A 23,524-nucleotide genomic window follows, 5' to 3' on the forward strand; every position below is an offset into this window, starting at 1 on the left:
TTTGGTATCTGCAGCTTATTGCTTTGTTTTATTCTATTTTTGTATTTGTAAAATTTCAATTAAATTTCAATTAAAAAAACCAAAAACAAATGGTGTTAACTTTTTTCAGGCTGCCTATTTATCATATATACTCAAATATAAACTGACCTGAATATAAACTGAGGTAACCTTTTTCCCCACATAAAAAGGAAGAAAAAAAGGTTGACACAAATATAAACCGCGGGATTAATATTCAAGTGCAGTGCCTTCCCCTTCCAGTCTCTGATCCCTGTTCCCCTACCCTCCCTGCTCTGCACCAGCCCCCTCCCTCACTCCATCTCCTGCCAGGCTCTGCATCCAGCTTCCTCCCTCACTCCCTCCACTGCCCTCGAGAACTCACAGCAGCCAATCAGCTAGTGGCTCTGCATGGGCAGGAGCGAAGGAAGGTCACCCCTGTCGCGGTTCACTGCTGGATCACCAGAGATTTGAAAGGTATGCAGGTGAGGCAGGATTGACCGGGACAGGAGCTGGGAGGGATTACCCCATGTCCTGGACCACTAGGGATTTAAAAGGGCAGGAGGGAGATAAAAATTGTTAAAGTTGGCTGGGGCAGGAGACAGTTGGGATCCCTCCTATCCCGGCCCACCGCTGGACCATCAGGTCTTACAGCAGGCCAGACAGAGGCCTGCAACAGGTTCATGAGGGGGACGGGTCAGCGCTGACCCAAATATAAACCAAGACCCTCATTTCTGGGCCCAAGAATCTCGGTTTATATTCAAGCATATACGGTAACTTAGTGGTTTCACTGTAAAAAAAAATTAAACTCTGTGGTCAATGTTGCTTTAAAATGATGACAACAGCATTTTAATTTATATGTGGATATTCAGCGCTGGCTGGTACCCAGATCCTGACACTAAATATCTCAGAATAAGGTGCCCACCAGTAGTTATTTGGGTCCTGGCAATATTCAGCAAACAATTTCTAGAGACCTACCTGGATAAAATTAGCACAGCTTTTGTGCTCGTATTGAGTGAAAACATATATTTTCTCATTATTTGTTTTAAAAGTAGAATGTAATTTCATGGTGTCTTTGGTTATCTAACCTACTATTTGATTCATTTGTTCCAAGGAGCAGATCACATGTATGACTTTTCCTCAATTTCTCTTTTAGATCTTATTGGTTAAGGAGCTTCATCTTTGAGTTTTCCATATATGAAATCATGATACATGTGATCATACATCAGTATTATTAGGTATCAATCGACTCGTGTTCGAATCCTAGCAACATGATGAACATTATCAAGTTTTCGTGGCAGAATATAGAACTAGATTGCCGGGCCTTTCTTCTATGCAGTATAAATTCAATGTCACCGCTGTCGCTTGCAATGCGATCCTCCACCTCCAACACTGCCCATTTGCTGCTGCCCAGATGCGTGGTACATCGTTAGACTGACATCTCCACTGAAACCTGTCTGCCTTGGGAGGCACAGCTGGTAGTGAAACTACCGACAGCATAGCTTTCAGCTTCTCAGATGCACGCAAGCCCCAGTGACACAACAAGCCTAAGTACTATGTCTGAACATCAGTATGTTTTGTGGGAAAAGGTAAAAACAGAAACAGATTAGCTGGCAGGAACTTCAATGGCAAAAAATATAACCATGAAATTAAATATTTCATTATGCAATTTCTTTGAATTTGCCCCAATATTACGAAGCCACATTAGGCTTTTTTATCGCATCGGAGGTAATACCGCCACGGTCTCTGATAAAAAGCCTAATGTGGCTTCTTAAAAAGGGGGGAGGGGATTAATGTTCAAAAATTATTTTATCTGGGAAAGAACAACAACAAAAAAAGAAACATCAAATAACTGTTTCAACTGGATATTGTTTAGGAAGCAAGACAGATGCACCTAGAAGAAATTCCCACTTTCACATCCTGCTGCATACTTCCTCCCAACATTTATATACATGAGATTTAACACTTAACTCATGCCAGCTTTGTGCTGGCAAGCAAAATGCCCAGAATTTTGTGTTATATATACACATCATTAAAGACTTGCTAAAGTTAAGCTCAGGTGTTCAAAAACTTTTAAGCAGAAAGTTACTTACCTACAAACATGAATCAGATTCAAGTTTTATTTTAAATATGTATTTAGAACTTTTTATAAAAATTTTGCTTAGGATCTGCTCAATATGGAGCATAACTCTAAAAAAAAGCACAGTTACTTACCGTAACAGGTGTTATCCAGGGACAGCAGGCAGATATTCTTAACGTATGGGTGACATCACCGACGGAGCCCCGGTACGGACACTTTTTACTAGAAAGTTCTAGTTGGCCGCACCGCACATGCGCGAGTGCCTTCCCGCCCGACGGAGGAGTGCGTGGTCCCCAGTTAAGATAAGCCAGCTAAGAAGCTAACCCGGGGAGGTGGGTGGGACGTAAGAATATCTGCCTGCTGTCCCTGGATAACACCTGTTACGGTAAGTAACTGTGCTTTATCCCAGGACAAGCAGGCAGCATATTCTTAACGTATGGGTGACCTCCAAGCAAACAGAGAGGGAGGAGGGATGGTTGGCCATTAGGAAAATAAATTGTGTAACACAGATTGGCCGAAGTGCCCATCCCGTCTGGAGAAGGTATCCAGACAGTAGTGAGTAGTGAATGTGTGAACTGAGGACCAAGTGGCAGCCTTGCAGATTTCCTCGATGGGCGTGGAATGGAGGAAAGCCACAGAAACAGCCATAGCTCTGACCCTGTGGGCCGTGACAGCACCTTCCAGTGAAAGACCGGCCCGAGCATAACAGAACGCAATGCAGGCAGCAAGCCAGTTGGAAAGCATCCATTTAGAGACAGGACGACCTAAGCGGTTAGGGTCGAAGGACAAAAAGAGCTGAGGGGACGAGCGGTGAGCCCTGGAACGGTCAAGGTAGTATGCAAGGGCATGCTTACAGTCCAACGTGTGCAACGCCTGTTCCCCCGGATGAGAATGGGGTTTTGGGAAAAAGACAGGCAACACAATGGACTGGTTGAGGTGAAATTCCGAGACCACCTTGGGAAGGAATTTAGGATGGGTACGCAGAACCACCTTGTCATGGTGAAAAACAGTGAAAGGTGGGTCGGCAACCAGTGCATGCAGCTCACTAACCCTCCTGGCAGAGGTGATGGCAATGAGGAAAAGCACCTTCCATGTAAGAAATTTGAGTGAAGTTGTGGCAAGAGGCTCAAACGGAGGTTTCATGAGGGCTGATAGAACCACATTCAGGTCCCAGACGACTGGAGGAGGCTTCAGAGGTGGTTTGACGTTGAAGAGGCCTCTCATGAACCGGGAAACCAGGGGATGAGCCGTAAGAGGTTTTCCGAGGATAGGCTCATGAAACGCAGTGATGGCACTGAGGTGGACCCTGATCGAGGTCGACTTGAGGCCAGCGTCGGAGAGAGAAAGCAAATAGTCCAGTACAGTTTCCACCGCCAATGAGGTGGGATCGTGATGATGAAGTAGGCACCAAGAGGAGAACCGGGTCCACTTCTGATGGTAACATTGGAGGGTGGCCGGTTTCCTGGAGGCATCCAAAATACGACGGACAGGCTGAGACAGATTCTCTGGAGAGGTCAGCCCGAGAGAAACCAAGCTGTCAGGTGGAGCGAGGACAGATTGGGATGTAGTAGAGACTGATGCTGCTGTGTAAGTAGAGTAGGAAATACAGGAAGAGGAATGGGCTCCCTGGAGCTGAGTTGAAGCAGGAGGGAGAACCAGTGTTGGCGAGGACACCGAGGAGCGATGAGAATCATGGTGGCTCTGTCCCTGCGGAGTTTGGATAATGTCCGCAACATCAGAGGTAGTGGAGGAAAGGCATAGAGGAACCGATCCGTCCAGTCGAGCAGGAATGCATCCGTGGCCAGACGGTGAGGAGAGAAGAGTCTGGAACAGAACTGGGGCAGCTGATGGTTGTGAGGAGCTGCAAAGAGGTCCACCTGCGGAGTGCCCCAGCGAGCAAAGATGGAGCGGAGCGTGGGAGGATCCAGAGTCCACTCGTGAGGTTGAAGGATGCGGCTGAGATTGTCGGCCAGGGAGTTCTGTTCGCCCTGGATATAGACAGCCTTGAGGAAGAGACCGTGGGCCGTGGCCCAGGTCCAGATGCGGATGGCCTCCTGACATAGGAGGGGAGATCCAGTGCCGCCTTGCTTGTTTATGTAGTACATGGCGACTTGGTTGTCTGTGCACAGGAGAAGGACCTGAGGGTAGAGAAGGTGCTGGAAGGCTTTGAGAGCATAGAACATGGTTCTGAGTTCCAGGAAATTGATGTGATGTTGACGCTCCTGAGGGGTCCAGAGTCCCTGGGTGCGAAGATCTCCCAGGTGAGCTCCCCACGCATAAGGGGAGGCATCTGTGGTTATGATCATGGAGTGAGGGGGTAGATGAAAGAGTAGACCCCTGGAAAGATTGGAGGAGTTCAACCACCATTGAAGAGATTGCTGAAGAGACGATGTCACAGAGATGGGATGAGAAAGAGGATCGGTGGTCTGTGATCATTGGTTGGCTAGAGTCCACTGAGGTGTCCTGAGGTGGAGTCGCGCCAGAGGAAGAACATGGACCGTTGAGGCCATGTGGCCCAGGAGGATCATCATCTGCCGAGCTGGAATGGAGTGATGAAGGAGCACCTGACGGCAGAGGTGGAGCAGAGTGCGATGGCGGTCGGAGGGGAGAAATGCCCTCATTAGATTGGTGTCGAGGACTGCTCCAATGAACTGAAGCCGCTGTGTGGGAAGCAGATGCGGCTTGGGGTAGTTGATCTCGAAACCCAGGAGATGGAGGAACGAGATGGTGTGATGAGTGGCTTGTAGCACAAGCGGAGACGTAGGTGCTTTCACCAGCCAATCGTCCAAGTAGGGGAACACCTGAAGGTCGTGAGACCTGAGGAAGGCCGCCACCACAATAAGGCATTTGGTGAACACTCTGGGTGATGAGGCGAGGCCAAAGGGTAGCACTTTGTACTGATAGTGATGGTGCTGTATCCGAAACCGTAGATAGCGACGTGAAGTCGGATGGATTGGGATGTGAGTGTAGGCCTCTTTGAGGTCTAGGGAGCATAGCCAGTCGTGGTGAGAGAGAAGAGGGTAAAGCGTGGCCAGGGAGAGCATTCTGAACTTCTCTTTGACCAGACACTTGTTGAGGTCCCGGAGATCGAGGATGGGACGAAGGTCTCCTGTTTTCTTGGGAACCAGGAAGTAGCGGGAGTAGAATCCCTGACCCCTTTGGTCCGGAAGTACCTCTTCGATGGCATTGAGAAGAAGGAGGGATTGGACCTCCCTCAGGAGGAGGGGGGTTTGGAAGGAGTGAGAAGCAGACTCTACGGGAGGGTGGTCTGGTGGAAGAGTCTGGAAATTGAGAGAGTAGCCGTGGCGAATGATGTTGAGGACCCATTGGTCTGATGTGATGACCTCCCAACGGCTGAGGAAGAGTTGAAGGCGTCCTCCGATCGGCTGAGGAAGAGGCAATGAAGGTGGGAGACTGGCTGTGCTCTGGAGAAAGGAGTCAAAAGGGTTGAGACGGTTTTGATGAAGGAAGAGGCTTGGCAGGTTGAGTCTGTGGGCGAGCGTGAGGCTGATGCTGGTGGCGAGGACGGCGAGACTGTTGTGGAGGCGGGTTGAGAGGTCTTGCCGAGAACCTGCGTTGGTAAGAAGCCTGTGGCCTGTAGGGGCGAGCAGGTGGAGTCTTCTTTTTGGGTTTGATCAGAGTGTCCCACCTGGTCTCGTGGGCTGAGAGCTTCTGGGTGGTCGAGTCCAGGGATTCTCCGAAGAGTTCATCACCCAGACAAGGTGCATTAGCCAGGCGGTCCTAGTGGTTAATGTCTAGGTCAGAGACTCTCAGCCATGCCAAACGGCGCATAGCCACCGCCATGGCAGATGCGCGAGAGGTCAGCTCAAACGAGTCGTAGATGGAGCGAACCATGAATTTCCTGAGTTGGAGGAGGCTGGAAATTTGTTGCTGGAAGAGAGGGACCTTACGTTCAGGAAGATATTTCTGTAAGGAGGAGAGCTGTTGCATCAGATGCTTCATATAGAAGGAGAAGTGGAAGGTGTAGTTGTTGGCTCTATTGGCTAGCATGGCATTTTGGAAAAGGCGCTTACCAAATTTATCCATAGTTTTTCCCTCTCTGCCAGGAGGGGTGGAGGCATATACACTGGAACCCTGAGATTTTTTCAAAGTAGATTCCACCAGTAGGGATTCGTGGGGCAATTGAGGTTTGTCAAACCCTGGGATTGGAATAACCTGGTACAAGCTATCCAATTTGCGAGGGGCCCCAGAAACAGTGAGGGGAGTCTCCCAGTTTTTATAGAAAGTTTCCCGTAAGATGTCGTGGACGGGCAACTTTAGAAATTCCTTGGGAGGTTGCTCAAAGTCTAGGGCATCAAGAAAAGCCTGAGACTTTTTAGAGTCAGACTCTAAGGGGATGGAAAGAACTGCTAACATCTCCTTAAGGAATTTAGAGAAAGATGATTGATCTGGTTTGGAGACGGTGTCGGTCATGGAGGGTTCTTCGTCGGTGGACGAAGCGTCCTCTTCGGTACCGTGTGGGGAATCTTCCCACAAGTCTGGGTCTCTAACGTCGGGGTGTGCACTTTTGGACATTGGTGTTGAGGGCTCGGCATGGCGAGTCTTTGAGAGAGATTTGCCTGAGCGCACCGAGGCGGTACCGGGTGAGGAAGACCGATGTCGTTCCCGGGACCGGGCAGGGTCGGCAGCAGCATGGGTATGCGCTGTAGGTGTTTCAGCCAAGAGCACCGGCATGGAGGTATTAATCGGTACCGAGGGGGTCGACACCGATGGGACAGTGCGAGGCTCGGACCGGTCCTGTACCGGAAGGTGTGGCGCCAGCAACGCCAGCAACAGTTGTTGGAGTTGTTGCTGCAGCTGCTCCTGTAACTGTGTTTGGAGTATGGCCGCGATGCGGTCATCCAGGGGAGGCACCGGTACCGCTTTTTTCTTCTTCGGTACCAAAGGTGCCGCTCTACGTTCCGGCGATGAGGAGGCCGATGATGAGGCACTCACCGAGATCGGAGCAGAGCGTTTGCGGGGTCGGTGCGGTGCCGGAAGGGCCGGTGTCGCAACCGTGGCAGGAGGGCGTTCGAGGGAAGTAGAAGGCTTCTTGGCCGGCTTACCTGGGCCCAACGATCCCGAGGAAGGGTCCGGTGGTGTCGACGTCGTCGGTGCTGACTTTTGGGGTGCCGTCGTCGTCGCAGCAGATTCCATGGCAGATCCGGTACCGAACAAAATATTTTGTTGGATCTGTCTATTTTTCAGAGTGCGCTTTTTAAGCGTAGCACAGCGGGTGCAGGTGTCAGCTCGATGCTCTGGACCCAAGCACTGCAGGCACCAATTGTGCGGGTCGGTGAGAGAGATCGGGCGTGCACACCGCTGGCACTTCTTGAAGCCCGGTTGAGGGGGTATGAAGGGGAACACGGTCTCCGCAAAATCAAAGCCGGAGGCCTGGATGGTGACAACAGGCCCCGCTGGGGCCGGCTCGAAAAAATAAAGTAAACTCGACGAGTTTTTTTTTTATTTTTTTAGTTTTGAAAAGAAAATTGAAGGAATCCAAAGGGAAAACAAGAAAATCGAAAAAATACGCGAGCGGGAAGGCAAACTAAATGATTTCAACAGCCGTTGAAACACATGCGACTTCTTCGCTCCGCGGAAACGAAGAAACTGGGGACCATGCACTCCTCCGTCGGGCGGGAAGGCACTCGCGCATGCGCGGTGCGGCCAACTAGAACTTTCTAGTAAAAAGTGTCCGTACCGGGGCTCCGTCGGTGACGTCACCCATACGTTAAGAATATGCTGCCTGCTTGTCCTGGGATAAACCACCATACCTCCCATTTTACTGCTGCAGTAGAGGTTTCTACTGCGGGCCAGAGCACTAAATGCTCCGACACTGCTCTGATACTCATCGAATTACTACTTTTACATAGTCTGTGCTTGGGGGACACAGTTTGAGTGGAGCTGGAGCTGCAGTTGTGATGTAAACATGTACTTAAAAAACTATGCATGCATACGTATGGAGCAAAGACCAATATTCGTCAATCTGTGGAAATTCTAGTAGTTGTGCTTTCCTATTATGCGCTTGTCAATATTATTAGTGCGGGAGAAAAAGACTTCAAGGGTTCACTGGTGCCTGACGTTAGAATATTCTTGTCAGGTTACCCTTAAGTGAGCTATCATTAGTCTTCAAACAGCCCCCTGTACCTGTGTGGCTTCATGTACCTTGCTTGCTTTTAATTTTTTGCCATAGTGATTTTCACTAATTGTTGACTATTAACCGTTACTTAGCTTACTAGGAGCTGGTAAGTGGACCACTGGGAACTGTATTTCTCTATGGAGCGTCCCCATTTCACTTCACTAGGGGCTTTGTCAGGAATAAATATGCCCAAAGATTTCCCATAACTGAAGGGTATATAGAGCCCGTCCTGTGCGAACGCCGATTTAGAGCGTTAGCCTGCCATTGCGCCTTGTTCTGCGTTATGTATGGAGCACACATTTACAATTTTAGCAGGTGTGCATTTGCATAAAATAATTTATGAGCTATTGAGGCTCACTGTAGGGGTCTGTTTATATAGGCACTTTTTGAAATTTCACATAGGTATATAGATTTAATTCCTAGTCAAAAAACACCCCCTTTCATTTTAAAAAGCTCTCACTCTTCACGCTGATACTATGTATCCTCATCTAACGGTATCCTTTTTTCAATGACTGTTCAGTGTCTTCTTCACCAATCGTATTCTGTAATTCGCTGGCTCTCCAGCCCCTTTAATGTAACATGTTAAGTTTATACTGCAACCCATTAATATATTTTCTTGCTAATTTGTAATCACTGACTGCTTAGTGACACCTTCACTATTTGTACACTGTAATTCGCTGATTGATCAGCTCTCTTCACTGTGAACCGCCTAGAAGTCGCAAGATTATGGCGGTATAGAAAAATAAAGTTATTATTATTATTAATTCTTCTCATGATGTCATACAATTGCATGTTTCTGTAAGAACATAAAACATGCCATAATGGATTAGACCAAAGATCCATTTAGCCCAGGACCCGGTTTCCAACAATGGCTAATCCAATGAGTTATGGAGTGTGTCCCTCAATCCGGCATCTTCAATTCTCTGTTCTGCGCCTCTTCTGTGTTTGTGACCCTAGTTAGTTCTACTCCAAATTAAACTTTAGTGTATGTGGCTCCTAATTCCTGCTGCTGTTTCTCTTCATTTTTGGCTGGTACCGTCTATTCTTATTGCTGTTGCTGTCCATGAGCAAGTTAAATTCAGCTTCTGGATGCTCCAGACACAGCAAACAGGCAGGCAAGGAAGTAGACCTCAGTCATATCGGGCCGTAGACGTGACAGTTGCAAGAACAGGTGATGGCATCCATTGAGGAAGGTACCAATGCACAGCACATTAGCTTAGACTCAGATAGGGTTTGGCTGGATACATTGTTGCATACATGGAGAAGAAGGGGGATATTAGATTACAGAAATTAGATAGTTCCAAGTCTAATATATGCTGGCATTATCATCTTGAACCTGGGACATTGGATCATTTATTATATTATATTTATTTATCATTTATTATATTTATTATATTGACTTGCCCCTAAATACATAACTGACCTTTTCTCCTTCTCTGCCAACAGACACAAGAGAAGCTATCATTCCTACTTCGTTTCCCCCCCCCCCCCCCCAGTTAGAGGTTGTAAACTGAAAAAACACCATGAACACCTTCTTTCACATCAAGCAGCATTGTGGGGTAAAGACCTAGACCAACTGCTTTCGCCCACTACTTATGAGGAATTCAGAAAACATCTAAAAACTCAACTGTTCCTAAAGTATCTAGACAACTGACCCACTCATCTTCTCTCTCCTCCATAGTGTTTCCTCTGTCCTGTTAATCTCTTTCTCCTCAACAACGCATTTCCGGTCCTATTAACTCTCCTCTTCTCCCCTCTTAAATTCAATCAATTTGTACCTCGCTTAATCTATTGTAAACCGCATAGAACTTAACGGTATTGCGGTATATAAACTGTTGTTATTATTATTATTATTATATTATTGTTCCTTAATACATCCGTTTGGGAGATCCATTTGGGATCAGGTAAACAAAGTAATGGAGAATCCAGTGGCACTAACATATGACACTGTGCTATTTGGCACTGATGAGAGCTAAAAGCCAAATATCATCGAACAATAATAAACTTCTCTTTATTATGACAGGGGATGCCATACAGCTTATTTTAAGGAATTTGAAAAACTGGGATAGATTGAACTATACTTTTTGGTGGGAGTCTCTCTGTCATGTTTTTAAAATGGAACGTATTATGCAGTGGCATACCAAGGGGGGAGGGGGCGTGGGGGGCGGTCCGCCCCAGGTGCCAAGCCCTGAGGGGGTGCTCTTGGTCCGGTCCGGTTCTTCCCCCCCCTGCGCCGGGTGTTGCGTCTGGAAACAGCCTGCAGCAAGATCGCGATGCCAGCGATCTTTGCCTGCTTCAGCTGTTTCCTCCGCCACAGTCCCGCCCCTCCTCTGACGTCAGAGGAGGGGTGGGACAGCGGCGGAGGAAACAGCCGAAGCAAGCAAAGATCGCTGGCATTGCGCAATCTTGCTGCAGGCTGATTCCCCAGAGAAATGAAGCGGGGAGGCTGGGGGAATGAGCAGTGCTTCGTGGTGGGGCCGAGCGGTCCTTCAAGGTAGTGGGTATCGGAGGCTTGATTGTATTGATTGTATTGCTGGGTTTTATTTGTGCTTTGTGGTTCTACTGCTGGGATCTTTTGTATGTTTGTTTCTTATTGGGCAGGCAGACCTTGTGGAGGGGGGGGACACAGGCCTTCGGGGGGGGACAAGCCTTCAAGGGAGGGCACAGGCCTTCAAGGGGGGGACAGCCAGGCAGGCCTTCAAGGGGGGGACAGGCCTTCGAGGGAGGTGTAGGTCTTCGGGGGGGGGGGTGCAGGCCTTCGGGGGGGTGCAGGCCTTCAAGGGGTGGGCAGGCCTTCGGGGGGGAAAGGCCTTCAGGGGGGGCAGGCCTTCAAGGGGAACAGGCAGGCAGGCCTTCAAGGGGGGGCAGGCCTTCAGGGGGGCAGGCCTTCAAGAGGGGTGTAGGCCTTTGGGGGGAGGCCTTCAAGGGGGGGAAAGGCTTTCGGGGGGACAGGCCTTCAAGGGGAACAGGCAGGCAGGCCTTCAAGGGGGGGGACAGGCCTTCGAGGGGGGTGTAGGCATTTGGGGGGGTGCAGGCCTTCAGGGGGGTGCAGGCCTTCAAGGGGGGGACAGGCCTTCAGGGGGGGCAGGCCTTCAAGGGGGGGACAGGCCTTCGGGGGGTGCAGGCCTTCGTGGGGGGGGGTGCAGGCCTTCAAGGGGGGGACAGGCCTTCAGGGGGGGCAGGTCTTCAAGGGGAGCAGGCAGGCAGGCCTTCAAGGGGGGGACAGGCCTTCAGGAGTGGGATGCAGACCTTTAAGGGGGGGACAGGCCTTCAGGGGAGGGGGGCCCTGGTGTAGAAGTACACGGAGGGAAGGGGGAGGGGTTCAAAGAGACATGCATATGCCGGACTTTGGGTGGGAAGAAATAATGGGTCTGAAAATAGAGGAGAGAGAGAGAGGTGATAGACATGGGTTTTAGGGAGGAAGGAACAGAAAGGGAGAGAAGTTGGACACAAGGGATGGTGTGGAGGGGGGGATAGAGATACTGATTAGGAGGGTAGTTGGGAAAAGAAAGGGAGAGATGGTGGACCTTGGGGTGGTGGGGAAGGAGGGAGAGCTGCTGGATGAAAGGGTAGTTAAGAAAAGGTGGATCTGTGGAAGGAGACAAAAAAAGGAAAGATGCCAGACATCCGGGGGAGGGAAGGGAAACGGAAGGGGAGGACAGAGATGGCAGATGGATGGTTAGCACGGAGAAAGAAGGAGATCCTAGCAAGCAAGTTATCAGAAGACAACCAGAGCCTTGGACCAACAAGATTTGAAAAATAACCAGACAACAAAAAGGTAGAAAAACTAATTTTATTTTCTGTTTTGTGATTACAATATGTCAGATTTGAAATGTGTATCCTGCCAGAGCTGGTGTTAGACCACAAACGTGAGCTAGGATTTAACAGAGAGAGGAAAAGTCCTTTTTGTTTCTTTATTTTATTTACACCACAGCGCCAGTGTGGTTAGGAGAAGCCAAAGGGGGTGAAAAAGCTATAAAATAAACCCACCAAGATGTTTGAAAAAAACACCCAATTGGGCAGGAAAATCGAATCGATAAACCAATTCAATAGGCTGAATCGAATCGAAATTTTTTTTCCTGAATCTGGCAGCACTAGTTTGCGCTACTGTCTTAGACTTTAGGACCTGGGATTGGGGAGAGATGGCATCCTCAGTACTTTATAATGCAAGTGAAATGAGGATTTGGTCAGATTTTTGAAGGGTCTGCACTCTGCAGAAGAAAAATATTGTATAGGCCGGGGACATGAGACAGCAGGAAATGGGAACTTTTCTTCCTTCTATTTTTGTGAATGGCAAGGCTGAGGATGTCAGAGAGTTCAGTTAAAATATGTGCTTTATAAGAAAATATAATAATGTGTTTTATAAAGTTTATAACATTGCTGGCCTACCCGGTGAGGTGTTCCTAGTGGTGGTGGTGGCAGCGTGTCAATGTGTTGAGAGGAAGAGGTGATCTGGGAAATTCTGCTGAGCAAACTCTGGGCCCATTTCCACCCCCCAGTTAGTCCACTCCACTCAACTGGTTCACACACTGAGTGGGTCTTTGGGTGTTGTTCCTGGGTAGTTGTTTTGGGATCTCTTCTGGTCCAAGGAAGGAAACTTTGTTAACCTTAGCACTGACCTACAGAATATGTTTGTAACAGCCCTGCTTGTGTGGCATTAGTCTATGTAGTGATCGAAAGAAAAAACCAGACCTTTGCACATTTTTGCACTATATGGTGGATGTGTGAGGAGATTCTCATTTCCTGCACAGCTAAGTCCATGTGAAGTTACCTTGTACTGTATTTGACATCTAGCAAAGTCTCAGTTTGGAAGGAAAGATCTCAGCTTAAAAATGAAGTGGCCAGAAGTTATGGTAAAAGCAGATAGCGTAGCTGGTTTTAAGAAAAGTTTGGACAAATTCCTGGAGGAAAAGTCCATAGTCTGTTATTAAGACATGGGGGAAACATCTGCTTGCCCTGGATCGGTAGCATGGAATGTTGCTACTCTTTGGGTTTTGACCAGGTATTAGTGTCCTGGACTGGCTTCCATGAGAATGGGTTACTGGGCATGATGGACCATTGGTCTGACCCAGTTAGGCTATTCTTATGTTATGTTCTCATCTGTAGGAGCCTTTGTTTTCACTTCTTATTTTAATGTATTTTTTTTCTGAGAACTTATCAGTGTTTTTTATAATGGGAACAAAAATGGAAGAGAATTAATGTGTGTGGAATGGGGGGGTAACTAATTTCTTCAGCTAAATAATTCAATCCACCTCAACCAGACATAGGAGAACTCACGCACCATTCACACACCCTCCAACCAAAAACGTCAAAAGAAAAAAACAGTTAGACAACCTCCTAGCCATTCGAGCTGCAACACTCGACCCCCAACTCTACAACCTATTGACCTCGACCACAAACTACAAAACCTTCAAAAAAGAAATAAAAACCCTTCTATTCAAAAACACATAAAACCGAACTAACACAATCAGAACTTTCCCAAGCATCACCTGCAACTACTCCATATGTACTTCTGATGTCATGACAATTCAGACATAATTTATGTTATGTTATGGTATGTTTGGAATAATGGTTACATATATGAGGTTCAATAAAAGAAAATTTTCACTGCCTGTTTCTATTATGACCATTTATTCAGTTTCATGGTTATTACAAAAAATATTTTTTTACATGGGGGGGGTGTCAAAAAATTATGGGCCCCGGGTACCACATACCCTAGGTACGCCACTGGTATTATGGCTATACAACAGGGAAATTACAAAACGTTTCTGAAGATTTGGGAGCATTGACAAAATTTTGCAAAGAGTGATTGTTGATTTTGCTCTTTGGTCATACACGTCCAGGGTGGGTGGGTGAGAGGGTAGGTTGGAACATATTTTTAATTTCTTAATTTGAGTGTATTTTTTGAATATAATTATGGGGGGGTGATAAATCTATTTGTCATAGATTACAATTTTAATTGTATTTAAGTGCTTTTATAGCAGGGATCTCAAAGTCCCTCCTTGAGGGCCGCAATCCAATCAGGTTTTCAGGATTTCCCCAATGAAAATGCATTGAAAGCAGTGCATGCACATAGATCTCATGCATATTCATTGGGGAAATCCTGAAAACCTGACTGGATTGCAGCCCTCAAGGAGGGACTTTGAGACCCCTGTTTTATAGTGTAATATGATTGCATTATATGTTGCACTTACTTATGGCTTCAAAATGAATAAAGATATTTTTTAAAAAAAGAAATTCATCTTTATATTTTTCCAATCATCTATTGCACTTGCCATATAAGACTATTAAGTCCATTTGATCAACAGTTTGGCCTCCAACAACTGTCATCTCTGCATTGCCAGGTTATAAAAAGCCGTTGGGATGCCTCTGAGGTCCTGTCCAGTTAAATCCAGACATCTGGTAACCCTAAGCAGGAGTCCAGGCTCATAGCTCTTTTTTAAAGAGGGGGCAGGGCTTTAGAGAGACACAGTCTTTTCCAGTGTAATCCATGGATCAGGCTAGGCCAGGGGTAGGCAATTCCGGTCCTCGAGAGCCGGAGCCAGGTCAGGTCAGGTCAGGCTATCCACAATAAATATGCATGAGATAGATTTGCATCTCAAGGAGGCAGTGCATGCAAATCCATCTCATACATATTCATTGTTGATATCCTGAAAACCTGGCCTGGCTCTCGAGGACCGGAACTGCCTACCCCTGGGCTAGGAAGAGATCTGCCAGGATTTTGAGATCCCGCAAAGGGAACCCTGACAGAGGGGCAGAGGCAATCATGTGAAAGGGGCTCCATGGCAGCCCAAACACTTTATTGATGAATAGCTATTTCATTTTATGAACAGCCCATGAGGCCTTTCTTGCATATCTGTTTTCAAAAATTTGTGTATTCACAAGCTGCTTAGAATGATTTTATATAACAGCAGTTCATTAATGCACTTACCCCCCTCTTTTACTAAGGTGCGCTATGCTTTTTAGCACATGGTAAATATTAGCGTGTGCTAAACATGCACTAAACGCTAACGCATGCATGTTATCTTATGGACGCGTTAGCGGTTAGCGCATGTGTTGATTTAGCACATGCTAAACGTGCACTAAAACGCTTAGCGCACCTTAGTAACAGAGGGCCTTAGTGGACTAAGCATGAAAGATTACTGTTGTAAGACATACTTTTGTGAAGTGACTTCATGAAAAAAAAAAAAAAAGTCTGGTGCTTTCCTATTGTTATTGCAGTTCCTTTCCTTATATTGTTTTACTTTGTCTAGCACTTTGACCTCTTCTGAAATGGCGGTAGATCAAGTACAAATCAAACCATAAAATATGGTATTAAGCTTGAAGCTCTTCCACAGCTGTGTAGGGATATTTCCGTATTCACACCTGTGGGTTAGGCCTCTCTGATGTCATCAAAGCCTGAACCATTCTCAAGATATCTTTCCGCTGAGCACAAGAAACTTTCCAGCATGAATTTTGCAAGAAGCAAGAAGTACACAGCTTTGCTGTTTTTGCCTGATGCATTATGGGTATGTACCTGAATGTTGCTATGCAAGGACATTCATCTGTGCTTTAATAATGGGACAGTGTGAATCTTGAAGAAATTATCCTGTTCTTATCTATCTAACGGCCCTGGGTCTTCCAGCCTATATGATACTTTTCTACAAAAAGGCTATTCATCCAAGTCTGTTTCTGGATTGGTCCGGGAGGTCATCTGATGAGATACAAGAAAGACGGCTAATTAATTAATTAGTTAGTCTGTGATAAGGTCCGGGGAAGCTCAAATCTGCTCACAGATGTTCTAAATGTAAACTTTCTCTTTTAATAATTAGACCTGTAAGATACCTCGTGTGACTCTCTGCCTAAGAGAGAGTAATTCAGACTTTTAAAACGGCTCTGAACTCAGCACGGAACGGGACTTGTTTGCGGATGATTTATAGCCTCATCAAGGATTGTCGACACGTGTACCTTTAACAACAGGATTCCTGACGTACTCCAAAGCTATCAAGAAGTTTTTCCTTCCACCTAATTTCGTCTGAAAGGCTGATCTTAAGGTGAGATTACGGAATTTACTCTTAATAGCTGGGTTAGATAAGGATCACTTGTGATAAAGGATAAGGGTTCAAAAGCTCCATTGGTGATAATATAATTATTTGCTAATCAGGGATTATTATTATAAGGAATTGTTTAGTGTGTATTTAACAAGTAAAATTACTCAATTGTCTAACAATTAGATTGTGATAATTATGTACTGAGTTTCATTTGTGTAATCAGATATTTTGTGAACAATACTTAGATTTTGCAGCTGGCTTGTGAATTATATTTTTCTATTTTCATAATAAAGATATTTCTCATTAGCCTGGGTTTTGTGTCGTATAATTAGACCATGATATTTGGACTTGGATAAGAGGTTATGGTTTTCCCTAGACAACTTAACAGAGATGTAACGTGTTTATAATACTGCTAAGTGAACCATAAATCCTACTACAGCTGCCAGTTTACAGAAAAGAGGTGGTAGGAAAAACATTTTTAAAAAAACAACTCATTGACTTGCGTGATTGATATACAATCTGATAACAACCCCTATAAACCATCCAAGTGAATCAATTAAATAGCTACTGCCTCCACATCATAATATAGAGCATTGCGCTGCAAACTTTTTGAAGCCGCGGCACACCAACCCCTCTTCTACGAAATGGCGCTAGCATTTTTTAGCACAGAGAGAGCCACGCTGATTGGCTTATTTAGTTCCTATGTGTGTTGGAAGCAGCTTGGGCCATTCAGCGCGGCTCCCCACACTAGAAACTGCTAGCGCAGTTTCATAGAAGAGGGGGTAAATGTGGGGTCGCGACTGGAGGGCATCCAGAAATGTGCGGAGGTAAACGCAACAACATCACACACAGGTGTGATGCCATCATGTCAACGTTCATGCATGCGTGGATACTCTCCATCTGCGGCCCTGAGCCTCCTATTACCACCAGTGGGGGGGGGAGCTAGAGAAAAAGCACAGAGAAGAGGAGAGGCGCCGGTGGAGTGCCTACAGGATGTGCCTCTTGCCACAAGAGGCATGTCCTGTAAGCTGTCAGCCAATGCGGCGCCTCTCCTCCTCCCCAGCGTCTCGCGGCACACCTGGAATCTGCTGCGGCACACAATTTGTGATACACTGATATAGAGCCTTGAAGCCACATATAACTTCAAATATCTACAATGGGGTGTAAAACAAAATGGTGACTGCTGGTCCTGTTACATGCTACAATGTTAACTGAGTAGAAATCTATAGGCCAATTACTTCCAGCTAATCTGAAGGCTACCAGTTACCAAGCAAGGTAACTAAAAACCTAACATTGTCTGATTCCTTTTTTAACATATCTATTATTTAGTCATGGGCTATAAAGTGATACCATGCTTGTCTCATCCACATCATATTATTCCCCATTTCTCCACTACAGATAAACCCCATTCCAAGCTGCCTACATGACTTACCAGATACAATTGTGTAGCCTATCCATCTGGGACGTCCTCGATCTTGGTCAATGGCTGTTATTATACGAACAGTTGTTCCCTGTAAAGGCAAGAAAATTAGAATACTGTATTGTGTTCTTCACAATGTTTTCTAGTAGATATCCTTAGTTTTTAGATGTTTATTTATTTAGATTTATATTTACATCCAATTAACAAACCAAATAAACTTTTTATCCTTCTAGGCCTCCTTTTGATGTTATCCCTCATTGCACCACTCACTCCTCTGCACATCCAACCTCACCTTCATCCTTTACTTCAGGGCTGCCCAAGTCTGGTCCTCGAGATCTACTGGCAGGCCAGGTTTTCAGGATATCCACAATGAATATGCATGAGAGAGATTTGCATACCAAGAAGGCATTGCAGGCAAATCTTTCTCATGCATATTCATTGTGAATATCCTGAAAACCTGGCCTGCCAGTAGATCTTGTCCAAACTTTTTTAAAATCAGCTACATTAACTGGTCTTACCACATCCTCTGGCAACGTGTTCCAGAACTTAACTATTCTCTGAGTAAAAAAATATTTCCTCCTATTGGTTTTAAAAGTATTACTCTGTAACTTCATCAAGTGTCCCCTAGTTTTTGTAAATTTTGATGCAGTAAAAAAAATCGATTCACTTGTACCCGTTCTACACTACTCAGGATTTTATAGACTTCAATCATATCTCCCCTCAATCGTCTTTTTTCCAAGCTGAAGAGCCCTAACCTCTCTAGTCTTTCCTCTTATGAGAGGAGTTCTATCTTCTTTATCATCTTGGTTGCTCTTCTTTTAACTTTTTCCAGTGCTGCTATATCTTTTTTGAGATAAGGAGACCAGAACTGAATGCAATACTCAAGGCGAGATTGCACCATTAAGCAAAACAGAGGCATTATAACATTCTTAGTCTTGTTAACCATTCCTTTTCTAATAATTCCTAGCATCCTGTTTGCCTTCTTAGCTGCTGCTGCACATTGGGCAGAGGGCTTCAACAATGACACCCAGATCTGTTTCTTGAGCGCTGATCCCCAAGATGGTCCCTATCATCTGATAACTAAAATTTGGATTATTCTTCTCAATGTGCATCACTTTTAATTTGTCCACATTAAATTTCATCTGCCATTTGGATGCCCAGTCTTCCAGTTTCCTAAGATCTTCCTACAGTTTTTCACAGCCCACATGCATTTTAACAACTTTGAACAGTTTAGTGTCATCTGCAAATTTAATCACCTCACTCGTAGTTCCAATTTCTATATCATTTATCAATAAGTTACAAAGCACTGGTCCCAGCACAGGTCCATGTGGCACTCCACTATTTACCCTCCTCCACTGAGAAAAATGGCCATTCAACCCTACCCTCTGTTTTCTTAATCCACAATTGAACATTGCCTCCTATCCCATGACTCTTTAATTTTCTCAGGAGCTTCTCATGAGGAACTTTGTCAAAAGCCTTCTGGAAATCTAAATATACTATATCAACCGGCTCAGCTTTATCTACTTGTTTATTCACACCTTCAAATAAGTCAAGCAAACTGGTGAGGCAAGACCTCCCTCAGCTGAACCCATGCAGACTTTGTCTCATTAAACCATGTTTGTCTACATGTTCCACAATTTTATTTTTTCTAATTATTTCCACTATTTTACTCAGCACCGAGGTCAGGCTTACCAGTCTGTAATTTCCTGAATCTCCCCTGGAACCCTTTTTAAAAATCAGCGTAACATTGGCCACCCTCCAGTCTTCAGGTACTACAGATCAACAATTTCATGTTTAAGTTTTTTCAGTACCCTGGAATGGATAGCATCCGGTCCAGGTAATTTATCACTCTAACTTGTCAATTTGGCTTAGTACATCTTCCAGGTTCACTGAGATTTCTTTCAATTCCTCCGCCTCATCGCCCTTGAAAACCATTGCCGGTTCAGGTAGATTTCTTACATCTTCTTCCGTAAAGACTGAGGCAAATAATTCATTCAGTCTCTGGAGGAGTGGTTAAGATGGGATTTGGATGGGATATGGACCGACTTAGACTTAGTCGTTCTGTAGGGATAATCGAATGTTTCACAAGACATCCTGGATGAAACGTATACGTTGTGAGTTAGATGATGTAAAAGCAGGTATAAGTGCCAAAAAGGTATCCAAAGTGGCCAAATGGCCACTGCAAAGACCCACACACGCTCCCCCAGTGATCACTGATCCCCTCACACTGCCACAAATATCAGAATAAAAACGTACATACCTGTCTCCGGAACATCAGCACCTGCTATAGGAAAGCCTAGTAGAGATGCATACAGGTGTCTTAAGTAGCCTGGGGGGATGGGTGGGCTAGTGAACCCTAGAGAGGAGGACCCAGGCCCATAAGCCACTCTAACCACTACATTCATGGTGTAAAATGTGAGCCCACAAAAACCTCCCAAAAACCTCCCTACTGTACTGCCATATAGATGACACCTGCAGCCATAAGGTCTATTGGGGTTGTAAACAGGTGGATTTGGGGGGTGTTGGGATGGGGGGGTTCACCACATCCTATAAAGGAGTTCTGGTGACATGTTTATGTGGCACCCTTTTTATGAAATTCACAGCAGTGCCCTGTAAGATGCCCCACTGCTCTGTTGCCATATCTGGCTTTGTAAAGGAGGGGTAGGTTGTTCTCTTATATTATTACCTATGACTGCAACATCAAAATAAAAACTTAGAATATAAGGAAGTTTATCACATTCCTCCCTTTTACAAAACCATAGGGCAGTTTTTAGCGCTAGCCGTGGCAGTAACAGCTTCTATGCTCATAGGAATTCTATGCGCATCGGCGCTGTTACCGCCATGGCCAGCGCTAAAAAACGAGCTATGATTTTGTAAAAAAAAGGGGGGGATAATGTGAAATTGAATTGTCAGGTTTTAAGAGCAACATTAAAAGTTTTAAAGGATAATTTGCCTCAGATGTATATTGGTTTTAGATTCCTAGTTTGTGCTGAGTTAGGATAAAAATTTGTATTGAAAAACCTTGCATTGTAACTATGGCAAATTGCAACCTGTAAACTGCATATTATATAAATTGGTATTCGATCCCTAATATGTGTCGAGTTAGGATAAAAAACTTGTACTGGAAAAAACTTGTACTGTAACTACAGCAAATTGTAACCTGTTAACTGTATATTATGTATGTTGGCCTGTAACCTATTCTGAACTCTTTGGGGAGGACAGAATAGAAAACGAAATAAATAAATAATACTTGGATATATATTTTTTTGTCCTGGATCTAAAATACTAGTAGATATGCTATATTTACCAGTACTTTTTATCCAGAGGAAAAACTTTAAAGCCTAATATCGGTAGGATTCATAGAGTCAGACAGTAGAAAAATAGAGAAATTGGAGATGATTTGCCGTACAACCAGAGCCCTGATTTAAAAAGCAGTACCATATCTACCCTGTCCCTCTCCTTTATGGTACAAATATTTATGTCCTCGACCTCAAGTCTTTTCTTTATGTCTTTGATTCAGCCACTTTATTCTGGATTGCCTCTAGTTGTTTTAAACATTTTTACTGAGATATTATCTTCAAAACTGAATATAGTGTTCAAAGCGAGGCCTCAATAATAATTTGTATCAGGGTATCAGTACCTTCTTCTTTCTGCTAGTTATACCTCTCTCTGTGCAAGCCAACATCATTCTAGCTTTGGCCACCACTTTATCACACTGTTTCTCTAGACTCTATCACATTAAATTTGAATTTGGATGTTAAATTTATTACTCTCCTCTTCCAAATCTGTCCTCAAGGTAAGTTTCATTCAGGTACATAAGACTACACTGCACAACAATTTTTTGGTTAAGTCTTGATTCCTGAAAAGTTTTTGGTGATTATGACAGGTACCAACTTGGTATGCTCAAATATGGTTTTGGTTTTACTGCATCACGTAAGAACTATGAGAAATAGACATTTTTATGTTTACTGACAATAAAATATATAGTCAAGTTTACGTTTCGCACAAGCGACTAAATGAAACAGAATTAAAAGTGTTTTGCTCCCGAGTTTCTTTTATATTCAGTGTCTGGTGCATCACGTTGTAGCATCCAACAATAGTCGGCAAGCATTGACGGATTCCAATTGCCCTGGTATCGTTTCTCCATCGTAGCTATGTCTTGATGAAACCTTTCACCGTGCTCGTCACTCACAGCACCGAGATTTGCGGGGAAGAAGTCCAAGTGTGAATGGAGGAAATAAATCTTGAGTGACATATTGCACTTCATTCTCTTGTATGCTTTGAGAAGTTTGTCTACCAGCTGAATGTAGTTTGGGGCTCTGTAATTGCCCAGAAAATTGTCAACAACGTCTTTCAAGGCTTTCCAGCCAATTTTTTCCGGCCCAACTAACAGATCTTCAAATCGCTTGTCACTCATAACATGTCTGATCTGGGGGCCAACAAAAATACCCTCTTTGATCTTGGCATCAGTTATTCTTGGGAACATCTGTCTTAAATAACGAAAACCTTCCCCTTCCTTGTTCATTGCTTTCACAAAATTCTTCATGAGTCCCAGTTTAATGTGAAGAGGAGGCAAAAATATCTTTGTCGGGTCAACAAGCGATTCATGTGCTACATTTTTCTGTCCTGGAACTAACTTTTTACGGAGTGGCCAGTTCTTTCTAGAATAGTGCGACTCTCTGTCTCGGCTGTCCCATTCGCAGATGAAACAGCAGTACTTTGTATAGCCAAGCTGCAGTCCTAGTAACAGAGCAACGACTTTGAGGTCTCCACAGATATTCCAGTTATACCTGGTATACTGGACATACTTTAGTAACATTTCCATATTCTCATATGTTTCTTTCATATGTGCTGCATAGCCAACAGGTACTGAAGGATAAACGTTGCCATTGTGCAACAGAACAGCTTTCAGGCTTAACATTGACGAATCAATGAAAAGACGCCACTCTTCCGGGTTGTGATCACAACCAAAGACCGAGAACAATCCTTCAATGTCACAACAGAAACAGAGACTGTCGACTTGTGCAAAAAATTTGGTTATATCATGATGCCGGTCTCGAAACACAGAAATTTTCGTACCTGGTGATAGCAAACACCATTCCTGCAGTCTCGAACCTAGCAGCTCAGCTTTTGCTTTTGACAGACCCAAATCTCTGACCAAATCGTTCAATTCGGACTGTGTTATCAGATGTGGATCGCCTGATGAGGATGGTTCAAAATCCGGGTCAATGTCACTGTTAGAACCCTGCACTGCAGTTTCTTCATCTGGTTCGTCTAAGGTCCAATCCTCTGGTGGTTTCGGAACTGGAAGACTGTCATCATGTGGCATGGGTCTCATTGCTGAAGGCAGATTAGGATATTCAATTGACTTCTTGTTTTTGGCAGAGAAACCAGACACATTAGTCAAACAGAAATAACAGTCCGTCACATGGTCTTTCTGTTCTCGCCATATCATCGGAACAGCAAATGGCATCGTCTTTCGAGTACCTCTGAGCCAGGCTCTCAGACTAACAGCACATGTCGCACAGCAAATGTGAGGCGCCCATTGCTTGTCTTGATCACCTATTTTGCAGCCAAAATACAGATGATAGGCTTTCTTTACAAGGGCAGTCATCGAACGTCTCTGAGGCGTAAGTGTATATTCCCCACAGATATAGCAGAATGTGTCGCGGCTGTTACGACACCGACGAGACATATTGCCCGACACCAAAACGTCTATAGCATCAAGCTTACTTACTGTTATATTGCTACAGCTACTATACTACTATACTTTACTATACTGATACTATATACACACACGGACTATCTATATTAACCAAATGAGCAGGATCGGTGTATGGAAGCCACCATTATAGCATGGT

The 23,524-nt window shown here is 44.9% G+C and overlaps 1 protein-coding gene across 1 annotated transcript in view; it reads right to left on the bottom strand.

The window, feature by feature from the left end:
* The window catches only part of CDH23 (cadherin related 23), a 1,673,137-nt gene that overhangs the window by 1,025,208 nt on the left and 624,405 nt on the right, over positions 1–23,524 (bottom strand). Inside the window, exon 9 of the mRNA XM_033942780.1 lies at positions 17,676–17,754. Within this exon, the coding sequence (XP_033798671.1) occupies positions 17,676–17,754 (79 nt within the window). The remainder of the gene's footprint in view (positions 1–17,675; positions 17,755–23,524) is intronic.

Source organism: Geotrypetes seraphini, chromosome 4 (assembly GCF_902459505.1).
Source record: "Geotrypetes seraphini chromosome 4, aGeoSer1.1, whole genome shotgun sequence".
NCBI lineage: Eukaryota > Metazoa > Chordata > Amphibia > Gymnophiona > Dermophiidae > Geotrypetes > Geotrypetes seraphini.